The sequence below is a fragment of the Anneissia japonica genome, unplaced genomic scaffold (assembly GCF_011630105.1).
Source record: "Anneissia japonica isolate Jap-2015-1 unplaced genomic scaffold, ASM1163010v1 scaffold288186_len71641_cov116, whole genome shotgun sequence".
In the NCBI taxonomy this organism is placed as follows: Eukaryota; Metazoa; Echinodermata; class Crinoidea; order Comatulida; family Comatulidae; genus Anneissia; species Anneissia japonica.
Genome location: NW_022745851.1, coordinates 7,745 through 20,055, shown reverse-complemented (window position 1 = coordinate 20,055; position 12,311 = coordinate 7,745). Strand labels below are relative to the sequence as shown.

Here is a 12,311-nt window from a genome sequence, read left to right as displayed (position 1 = left end):
ATATGCAATATTTAAATTAAAAGATTTTGATGACCAATTGTAAAAGCTGTCTCTTATACACATCTTACGGTACTTGTTTTAAATTTTTTCTCAATACAGATAACATCAGCGACGATGTAGATGATGATATTGAAAATAGCAGTTATGAAATTGACGAACACAACGTAGAAGTTGAAGTAAACATGAAAGATGGAGAAGAAGGCAAAATTGTTGAGGGACTTGAAGATCAACACGATGAAGTTGAAGAGGAGGAACCTGGATCAAGTCAGGTAGTAGAAGACAAGAGTCAGGAGTCAAAAGCTGGCAAGAATGAAGCCCCAAGAGAATCGATGAAGACTGTCTCTTATACACATCTAGATGTGTATAAGAGACAGGTACGTAATGAATGTGGTAGAGGTCAAGGTTGAACGCGTTTCTGGAGACGTGAATACGTTACTGAACCTCAATGTCAACGCATTACCTTCCGAAGCACGGCGGAAAAACCTGTTTAAAAAAAATTATTTTTACCATATTTTGGACAATTGTTATTATAAAAGTTGGTTTTTATTGATTATATAGCAGTTTTATACTATCGTGTGGTAATATTTTAATCATTTTTGCACCCGTGTGGTCTCGAGTGGTCCCGTGTGTTCCGTGTGGTATTTAGTAAGACCGATAGTTCATTCTAAGGCACGTAGAGTTCAATGCTGCCCAAATGGCATCACACACCTCTTTGATGTTTTGAGACCGTTGAACGACCAAGTCTGAAATTGAACGATTGGGACCCCATGCTATCTCCAGTTGCGAGGTAGCGCAGTGTCACTACAACCCTTTCATCTGGTGACACATGTATTCGCCCTCTGTTTTCTCTCGGTTTTAGATGAGGCTCTACCATAGCTGAAAGTTGCTTGAACCTCTCAAGACCCATTCTCAGGTATCTGTAAATAAATATATAAAACACAAAGATAAATAACTGACCAATAACAATTAATTTTTTTTTCAGAAGAGATAGATGATTCTTTGTGGGATGTCACACCACCAGACGACAAAGGTAACTACTTTAAATGCTCATTATATATATATATTTTTAAAAGATGGTATCCTTATTATAAACCAAACAGACTGACTTGTGGGAAACACAAGTGAGTTAATGCTGTATTTCTGCCCCTATGTATACTTGGGTATAGTTAAAATTTGAGAGTAATTCAAAAAATATTTAGCTATTCATATTTTAATAATATTTTAGTATGATGTAGAATTTTTTTTTAAATATGAATGGATTTTATTTTGGTGTGATCATTCCTAGTATACAAAATCATTATTGGGGTAATTGCAACAGAAAATTCAACATAAGTACGGTACTTGTTTTAAATTTTTTCTCAATACAGATAACATCAGCGACGATGTAGATGATGATATTGAAAATAGCAGTTATGAAATTGACGAACACAACGTAGAAGTTGAAGTAAACATGAAAGATGGAGAAGAAGGCAAAATTGTTGAGGGACTTGAAGATCAACACGATGAAGTTGAAGAGGAGGAACCTGGATCAAGTCAGGTAGTAGAAGACAAGAGTCAGGAGTCAAAAGCTGGCAAGAATGAAGCCCCAAGAGGATCGATGAAGAAGAGAAGTGTTGACAAACCAAACAGTAAGAAATTTGTGTATGATTGCTTCATGCTAATAACTTGTACAAATCACCCTTGTCCAATAGAATACAAGCATTATTACATCATCTCAGTTTAAAACAAACATATTTACACACCCCACCCACATAAAAACTACATGTTATTTTACCCATGTAACATACGTTTTATTACTGTTTATACATTTTCAGAGGCTGTTAAAAAGGCATGGGCCAAAAAATCCAAGCCAGCTGAAAAGACTGGACCGAGCAATGTAAGTATCAGTATAATAGTCAATCGCTTGATTTGATAATACTGTAGCTGGAATCCACAAATGTATTATGGGTTGTTAACAACTGTCAACATTTTTACACAAGTACATATAGATGAAATTTTTGATTCAAAGTAACATGCAATATTTAAATTAAAAGATTTTGATGACCAATTGTAATAGAACTAGGGATATAATAGGCATTTTTTATGTCCCAGGTACCGTGCTTCACCTAAAAAATGGAGAAAGTTTTCTATAAAAAAAAAATCAATATTTTTTATGTGCACTTTCAGAGGAGATGGAGAGTTACCAAAAAAGAAAAGGCCTACTGTTTGTAAATTTGCAATAATGTTGATAATTGTATTTTTCAAATTTTAGTGTGTGACAGGTCGGTTCAGGAAATTATATAAAGATGGTCCCTAATGATCAACTTTGGCTAGATGGACCACCCTCATTAAAGATTGATAAAATAAAATAAATTAATTAATACAATATTAAGAAGCAGCAGCCTGTTCCGAGAATTTTAACATCTTCCCTTAATAACAAAAATTATACAAAAGGCCATTAGATTAATGTAGTTTGTAAATTAGAAAACCCAAAGCTTCTACCTACAATGCTGAATTATTCTACAAACTACATTTTAAGTATTAAAGTTTTGATTCAAATGTTTCTGATCAATTCCTTTTACATTAGCGCATTCTAAATTGTATCTCAATGAAATTTTTAATTGTTGCAAAATGATTAATTTGACAGGAGATGAGCGATGTTGACAAGAAGTTGCTAGAAATAATGAAAGGAACTGGAAATGAAGATGAAGCCGACAATTTTGGGAAAATAGTGGCAACAAAAATGAGAAAGATCAGCGAAGACGACAGGGGAGAAATGGAATTGAACATCCTTATGCTGTTTAACAACTATCATAAGAAAAAATAGACCATCAAATCATATCTCTTCACTCCCAAAACTTATTTCTTTTTTGTCTTCAAATATAATGGTATTTTTGTGTTTAGATGTCTGACTGTAGTATTAAATTGTATTACTTGTTCACTAATAAATTTACTTCATCGTTATTTTCTTATGAAACCACAGAAAAAAATTACCCTGCTACGAATTTTCGCCGACTGATTTTCATGTATTTTGTTTACTAAGAAAAGCAAAATTAAATATTTAATGGAAATTTTGATAGCAAATATTGGTAGCAATAAATTTTTACATGGTTTACATGGTGGTATGACATGATGGTATGATTGATTGTAGCTAAATTAATCATTATATTGCTACTGGTTTTTAAATAGAATAAAATGATGATAGGGTATAGGTATTGATGATGGTGGTGGTGGTGATGATGGTGATGATGATGATGAATATGAATTTCTACTGGCCCATTATGCACAGACACATGGATAGAAACAATGGTACGGTTAGTCTGGACTAAATATGAAATTACTATTTGCAAGTTTTCCAGATAGCATTCATATTGGACAATAACAATAATGACTATCTGAAAGAATGGTGTCAAGCTTAAGAAGAGGTGGGAACATAAATGGCAGAATATTAATAATAATAATAATAATAATAATAATAACATTTATAATGCGCCAGTATCCATCAAAGATGCCCATTGTGCAAAACAGAAGTCGAGAGAGTTGTTAACAGTTTTGTAACCCTAACTAAAAAAAAAAAAAAAAAACTATCAATGGTGGGGGAGGCTTCAGGAGTACCTTTACTTGCCCAAGATAGATAATATATTCCTAATTAGTAACTCCTAAGACTAACGGAGGGAAGGAATTTCTAAAGGGGGTCCCACACCGCTGCCCTTACAAGAGTGGCCTTAACTTAATCTATGCCTAAAAGAATATATTGCAAAGATTCGTAACCAAAAACATACCATATAGATGGCATAAGTAAATGCTGTGTTTTACACCCCACCCACCCACATTTCGCATACCTAAACATACTGATATTAATAATAATATAGCAGTAAATTGGGTAGATAAAATCAATTGGTAGCAATTGTTTTTTAATGAAATTTTGTCAACTTGGCCGGTCCCTAGATGAATGGATGCACATAAAAAAGCAATGTACATGTACTGTATGAGCAGTGATTTAACTTCTCGGCTCTCAGGGCCCCAAGAAAAGCAATCGCAGGGAGTGTGAAATAAAAAGTTGATTTTATATTATAATGCCCTACTAGGTATAAGTCTAGGCCTATTTATTATAGTTGATAGTCACACAATATAATTAATAATAACATAACATAATTTGACTGCCTTAAAATAACATTAGGCCTAGACCCTGCTCCCTCCAATCCAAACAAGTAGGCCTACCTAGGCCCTTAGGATGTATGCAGCCTAGGCCTAGGCCAAGATTATAGGTACTGGTAGCCTAGGCCTAGCTAGAGCCTAGGGCCAACCTACGGCGGGCCCTCTATCTAGGAGACCGAACCCATGGTCATGCAGACAGTATACTGTACTATAGGCCTACGCCTACTTACTGTAGTAGTAATATATTATTTAAGATCCTCTAGGGCCTAGTCAAATACACATAGTCTTCAGCTAGGCCTAGACCTATTTAAAAAACCATTCTCTGTCCTGATTCATCAGGGTCTTGAACAGAGTGTGGTATTGGCCGTGGCTCACTCTTTCCATCAGAACTTTTCTCGTCCTGAACTTTTGAGTTCTTGCCCTCGTCTTTGTACATTCTTCTCTTCTCTTTCTTCTTCTCTGTAAAATTCTAAAGCAAAGTAACTTCTTTGCAAGGGAGTAGGCCCATATCGGCCGCTACCTATAGCGGCCGCCCTCCAGAACGGCCGCCAATGCGTGTATATGTATGGAACGCCGATGGCGCATTCCCAATGCAGTACATTGTAGTTAAATGGTTTGGAATAGGCCTAGGTCAAGTCGGTTTAGAATGGTGTAGGACCGGTTTAGCCGAGATATATTTGTATGGAACACCAAGTAGGCGCAAAGCTATTGCTGCTACAGACTCAGTATCCATTATTTCGTGTTTTATTGTTAGGTCTTTTTATGTTGCCAAATAATTAATGTGGCATTATTATGCTGCCATTAGTTTGCCAAAACAACAGTGGATTTTATCCACACTTATTGTGTAAGTTTTTTATCTACACTTATTGTGTAAGTCCCGTATAAGTTAATAATTAATGATTTAGATGGCATATATTTCGTTTTATCTATTTAAAACAAACGAATGTACATTATATGTGCAATCATATGTTAATAATCGTGTTGTATTATCAGGTATTTTGCTGCTAATTAATTAATGTCGTTTTAAGCAATTCAATGGCATTAATAATGCGATGAGTTTGCGAACAAAACATTGGATTTTATTAGGTTTGTGTAAGTTAATAAATGTTTTAAGATTCATATGTTTCATTTTATCTATTTGAAACAAATAAACAGTGGATTTTGTCAGGTTTGTGTAAGTTAATAATAATGTTTTAAGATTCATATATTTCGTTTGACCTATTTGGAACAAACGAGCAGTGGATTTTATTATGTTTGTGTAAGTGAATAATAATGTTTTAAGATTCATAATATATTTCGTTTTATCTATTTGAAACAAACGAATTTATATGTTGATAATCAAACCATCGGATTTTATTATTTTCATATTACAGTGTCGATGCATATATTGAAGAAGAGAAAGAAGAAGAATGTTAATAATATTAATGTACTGCCAAATTGTATTTCTCGTAATATAATATTAAAGCTTACAGTAATTGATGATTTATGTTTTGTTGTATATTATGTCTAGGCCTATGCGTTCTTGATTTGATTTTGAAGTAGAAAGTATATAAACGCCACAAAAAGTCACATTATTTATGCCCCGTCCGGCACTCAAAATTTCCGACCGACGCTGACAATAGTACTAGGCCTCCTGCACAGATTTTTTAATTGCGCAGAGGCTAGAGCCTAGGATAGGCATAGGCTGAGTATCTCAAAAATCTGCTCAAATTGCGAGGAAAATCGCTAGAAAATAGGTGCGCGGAATCGTAAATTGCTGCATAATCAAAAATAATTGCATCGTTTTAGGCTCATTAGTTAGGAACTTAGGCTAAGCCTACTTTATACTAGGCTATATTAATTATATTATTAGGCCTAGGCTATAGGGCCTGGTTTGGTCAAAAGCCTAATTTTTGGAAAAATCTGCGCGGAACTCATTTTTCGAAATGCGTCGACGGATTTCTTCTAGGCCTAGGCCCTATGCCACAATTCTCCGCGCTGGCCACTACTACTATACTACGGTACTAGGCTAGGCTACAAGTACAACAGTCTGGCTGGCATAGCTGGGCCTAGGCCAGGCCCCTTTCTACACAGAATGTTGCCCTAAATCAGAGTAAAATAATTTAACGTGAATATTCAGAAGAATACTATGTTATTGTGTACATACCTTCAAACACATTCCAATAAAAAACGAAAAAAATCAATTAAACTCTTCATTTTCTTTCAACATCAAGACACAGAAAATGGCGACACTAAAGTTTTTTCTCGAATAACGCGGGCTCTCCCATAATGCTTTGTGATAGGATCAATTTAACTCTTTGATAGATGGGTTATTTTAACTCTGCCATTATGCATTGCGATAGGATCAACTTTGCTCTCTGTGGATAATCAAATCCTGTTAATTTAATCGAAGGCATGATTAATTGGACATCGATGAGCAGTCTAAAAACAGATTGATTTTCATGATCACCAGAGGAAAGTATCAAAATTAGGACCCCCCCCCCCCCCCCCCATCGTTTTTTTTTAAGAGTGATAATCTAATAAAAAAATTTCTATGTGCTTTTAGCAGCCATTGAACACAATGAAAAAGAAAAGGATTAACTTAAAAAATATTAAGTTGTACTTTATCACTGTGTCCCACTATAGCCAATTTGGGAACCATTGGACACAATGAAAAAGAATAGGATTATTTTTGAAAATATTAAACAAGATATTTATAGTTTATCACTATGTCCCACTATAGCCAATTGAAGGCACTGAAAAATTGTTAGATTAAATTTGTGACTTCAGATACAATTCTTTAAAAAACTATAAAAAATAAACGAGTCTTTATACAAGAACCCTAACCCTAACCCCCCACCCCGCGTGAAAAATTCGGGAAATATTGATGCGGGAATTAAACAAAAAATTTCTTCGCCTCATCAATTATTTTAATAGCATGACACAATGCAAATTTGTGACTTCAGATACATTTTTTAAAAAATATATAAAATTTAAACCAGTTTTTATACAATATTACTATTACTAGCCAAATATAAACAGTCCCTCCCTCATCAATAAAAACAAAAGCGAAATAATCAATAAAAATAATAAACCCGACCTCCCTCATCGATTTTATCACTGTGTCCCACTATAGCCAATTTGGTAACTATTGGACACAATGAAAAAGAATAGGATTATCTTGGTAAATATTTAACAAGATATTTATAGTTTATCATTGAGTCCCACTACAGCCAATTTATGGCACTGAAAAAATTGTTATATTATTACTCCCCCACAACCCCCCCCCCCCCACCTCCTGCGTGAAAAATTATTGAAATATTAATGTGGGAATAAAAACAAAATTTTCTTTGCCGCATCAATTAATAAATTATTTTATAACAGCATAAATGCAAATTTGTGACTTAAACAGTCCCTCTCACCAATAAAAACAAAATCAAAATAATCAATTGTTCGGATTAAAAAAAAACAAAACAAAACAAAAAAACAAAACAAAAAAAACGCCCCCTCATCGATTTTTTTTTAAAGAGTGATAATCTAATAATTTTTTTTCTATGTACTCTTAGCAGCCAATGAACACAATGAAAAAGAGAAGGATTAACTTAGAAAATAATAAATAAGACAGTTGTACTTTATCATTGTGTCCCACTATAGCCAACTTGGCAACCATTGGACACAATGAAAAAGAACTGGATTATCTTGGAAAATATTAAACAAAATATTAGATACATTTCTTGAAAAAAAAAAAATTAAACGAGTTTTTATACAATATTTACTATTACTAGCCAAATATAAACAGTCCCTCTCTCACCAATAAAAACAAAATCGAAATAATCAATTGTTCGGATAAAAAAAAATAAAATAATAAAAAAAAAACACGCTCCCTCATCGATTTTTTTTAAGAGTGATAATCTAATAATTTTGTCTGTGTACTCTTAGCAGCCATTGAACACAATGAAAAAGAAAATGATTAACTTAGAAAATAATAAAGAAGACAGTTGTACTTTATCATTGTATCCCACTCTATAGCCAATTTGGCAACCATTGGACACAATGAAAAGAATTGGATTATCTTGGAAAATATTAAACAAAATATTTATAGTTTATCACTGTGTCCCACTATAGCTAATAGGCCTACATTTTATAAACAACTATAAAATTTAAACCAGTTTCCAGTTTTTATACAATATTTAATATTACTAGCCAAATATAAACAGTCCCTCTGTCATCAATGAAAACAAAAGCGAAATAATCAATTGTTCTCATTAATAAAAAAAAAAACAAAAAAAACAAAAAAAACTCCCCCTCATCGATTTTTTTTTAAAGAGTGATAATCTCCTAATTTTGTCTATGTGTTCTTAGCAGCCATTGAACACAATGAAAAAGAAAAGGATTAACTTAGAAAATATTAAAGGAGATAGTTGTACTTTATCACTGTGTCCCACTATAGCCAATTTGGTAACCAATGGACACAAGGAAAAAGAATAGGATTATTTTTTAAAATATTAAACAAGGTATTACTCGCAAAATATAAACAGTCCCTCTCTCGTCAATAAAAACAAAAACGAAATAACGAATTGTTCTGATTACAAAAATAAAAAAAAATAAATACAATAAAATAAAAATATAAACCGCCCCCCCCCCCCCCCCATCGTTTTTTTTAAGAGTGATAATCTAATAATATTTTCTTTGTGCTTTTAGCCATTGAACACAATGAAAAAGAAAAGGATTAACTTAAAAAATATTAAGCTGTACATCATCACTGTGTCCCACTATAGCCAATTTGAAATGAAAAATAGGATTATTTTTGAAAATATCAAACAAGATATTTATAGTTTATCACTGTGTCCCACTATAGCCAATTTAGGGCACATAGGAAAGCTTATTAGATCACTAATTTCTTTTAAGTGAATAGAGCGGCCGTTTGTTTGTTTGTTTTTTTAATCGGAACAACTACTTTTTCAATAGATGAGGGACAGACTGTTTTGGTTTAAATTCCCTGGAGTGATGGAATAATGTTTTTCTATGAGCTCTTAACTTACAAAATATTAAACAAGATATTTAGTTTATCACTGTGTTCCACCGATTTATATGGTAACCATTGGACACTATGAAAAAGAAAAGAATTGACTCACAAAATATGAAAGCCATTTACAGTTTATGACATTTTCGTAGTTTTGACCTTTATTTTTTTACGAATTTCATTGATAAATTAGAATGTAATGGACGGTTAGTTAGAAAATGTATCTGGCCTCTAGTATATTTCTAAATTGTCTATTTAGTTTGGAAAGTGATGTCGTGTTTCTCGATTCTCGGTTTGTAAATTGTATAGACATATGATCTGTTCATTGTGCGTTCGAGTTTTATGATGATAGGAACGATAGGAACATTGTATGATCAAGTGCGCCAAAATAAATAGATGAATAAGTTCAAAACTATGATACCGTTTATTTGTACAATGCTGCTATTGTTTTTAAAATTTGGTGGAGTAATGTGGTTTATGTGGTAATCATTGGTAAGTTATTGATCTATTGGTAAATTCTATAATCTTGTACGCATATAGACACATTTTTTACATTTTTCATTTTATTTCTTTATTCATATTTTCCGCAATTCATGACAAAGTAGATTCAAGTACCATACATATTATTCAGAAACAGCGACGAAAATGACTACCACGAAACGCTTGGGAGCTTTTAAATGGAGACCCGGTGTTAAAATTAAAGTTTTATTTAGACATAAAGACAGTATATAGCTGCCTAACTACAAAGATACTTCCCCTCTCACCCCAACAGTCTTATTATTTGATTTACATTTATTTTGAACATTGCCATTAGGACATTGTTTAAATTCACACTAGCCTATATTTTACACTGATTGTACTGTCGGCAATACCAGAGAGTTTCATTCCCATTACGTTATGGTCTTCCATTTCTGTAGCGCATAAAACAGTGCATGACAAACGTAACTGAACCATTACTTATTCTACCATAATTCAGAGTCGCTAAGCTCAGTCTTACATGTGTAAAATGTTCGTATTGACACTGTGTTTTTAGCATTGTTTTAAAGTGATAACCTATCAGACATTTACATGAACAACAAAAAGAATGGATATATATTTGTGTTAACTACGGTATTGTTTTCAGCGTGGCGTATCCATGATTTAAGGAAGGGGATGCTGGTGTAATGAGAGTCCACATCACGTCAGTGCCATCGTGGTTTTCGGTGACGCAACAAATTCAGTAGGCCTCTTTTATGCCAATGGATACCCCGAAAAGGAACTTAAATTACCTTTCAATTCTTTTTGTTTTTGACGAATTGAGTAAAAAAAAAAAAAAAACCCCAATTGATTAATTAGGTACCCGAAAATGAAATTTAAGTACTTATATGATATTCAACTGAGCCCCACTATGGTTGGGGTGAGAACTTTTTGAGAAGTTGAGACTCATTAGATACCAAAAAAGCACTTGAACAGTACAAAATTTACGATATCTACCTGAGCATCACCATGGTTTTGGGGAGCAGATGAGTCAATTTCAAGAATTTGAGACTTTATAGATGCCCCAAAAAGGCACTCGGATACTTAAAATTTATGAAAACTCCAATCCATTTATCTCAGCCACCATTTTTGAGGCTGAGGTAAAACAAGTGTAAGAATTAAACTTTTAGCTGCCGGAAATGGAACTTTACTACATAAAGACAACAAAAATTACTGTATCCACATATCCCCATCATGGATGAGGCTGAGGTGAGAAAATGTTAAAAATTGGGGAATTTTGATGCCGGAAAATAGCAATTTCATACATAAAAACTAGGAAAATTCCTATATCCACCTGAGCCCCATCACGTTTGAGGCTACATGAGAAAAAGTTGGAGAATGGCACTTTAATACTTAAAATCTATGTTGGTTATTTTTTAACATTTGAGAAGGGGCACTTTATATATTTCTTTCAACCTCTGATGGTGGAGGGTTGCACTCTGAGCACCCTGGAAACGCCACTGCAGCAATATTTTCCTTGTCTCTATAATTATTGGGCGGTTAATGATGACCAAAGTTATAACATTTTATAAAGGACTAATCTCCACAAATAATATTAAATAATATATTATATGTGTTCCGTAAGTTAGGCCTATGCATAGGCGTAGATCCCTGGGGGATGGGGGATATATCCCCCCAATATTTGACAAGGGGGGGGGGATGGTCCATTGTATCACCCCCCCCCCCCAATATTTTGACTATGTATGAGATAAAATGGGGTTTTACACACTTCAAAAGACTGTCACAGAAATAATTTGCACTGTCTTATGCGCTTACAAAGATGAAAATTAGCATAATGTATTAATGTTGATAACAAAATTATTTTATCTGGTACTAACCTAAGCTCTTCTTTCCTTAGATGTTAGATGTGCTTGCAAAGAGAGCCACATTTCACACTGACGGGTGTGTACGACATCAGTAATGTTATGTCAATTCCAAGAATGTTTAATGTTATATCGGTTGATGAGGAATTTATTGATTAGGCCTATAATAGCAAATTGCATCAATTTATTTTGCAAAAACAAGGTTTCCAGCTTCAGAGGGGGCACATACCCTGTCCGCACAAGGGCACACATTGGCGCTAACACCAGGCGCGTAACAGGGGTCTTGGGTCGGAGTGTGTATTTATTTTCCCGGTTAGTAATTTACCACACCCACCCCACCCCACTCCCCATATAGAAAACAATAAGACATAGGGCTTATCTGATTTATAATATAGGCCACACACGTGTGTTTGAAACTAAATACAGTATAAGCATTTTCATAATGGTTTTATTTATTACAAACATATTTTTCACTATCAATACACACTGAGGCCCTTCTTTTAGGTTAAAACGATCTAGCTTAACTTTGTCTTTCTTGAGTTTGGGACTATTATGTGTTTAAATAACTTAAAAGGATAAACCTAAAAAAGCCCTAAAAAATGCGCGCGAGGCGCGCTAAATATTTTTTGTGTTTTTAATTCTAATTTCGTCGGAATTGATGAAAACTCCGTAAAATGTGCAATTTATAGAGGAAATTGGCCTACTGTAACAAGAAATGCGCGCAAAGAGTTTGAGAATTTTTGGCACTTTCAGAGGATGCATTTGTCAAGGGGTGGGGAAAGATTTGTCAAAGATGGATATTTTCCCCTTTTTCCCCGGTGTTTTTAATTCAT

At 33.8% G+C, this 12,311-nt stretch overlaps 1 protein-coding gene across 1 annotated transcript in view; it reads left to right on the top strand.

Moving 5' to 3' along the window:
* The window catches only part of LOC117120040 (nucleolin-like), a 3,160-nt gene extending 186 nt beyond the window's left edge, over positions 1 to 2,974 (top strand). The window contains exons 2-6 of the mRNA XM_033265038.1: positions 100 to 390; positions 983 to 1,030; positions 1,368 to 1,628; positions 1,815 to 1,876; positions 2,627 to 2,974. Coding sequence (XP_033120929.1) covers positions 100 to 390; positions 983 to 1,030; positions 1,368 to 1,628; positions 1,815 to 1,876; positions 2,627 to 2,806 — 842 coding nt within the window. The 3' untranslated portion in view covers positions 2,807 to 2,974. The remainder of the gene's footprint in view (positions 1 to 99; positions 391 to 982; positions 1,031 to 1,367; positions 1,629 to 1,814; positions 1,877 to 2,626) is intronic.
* The last annotated feature ends 9,337 nt before the right edge of the window (positions 2,975 to 12,311 follow it).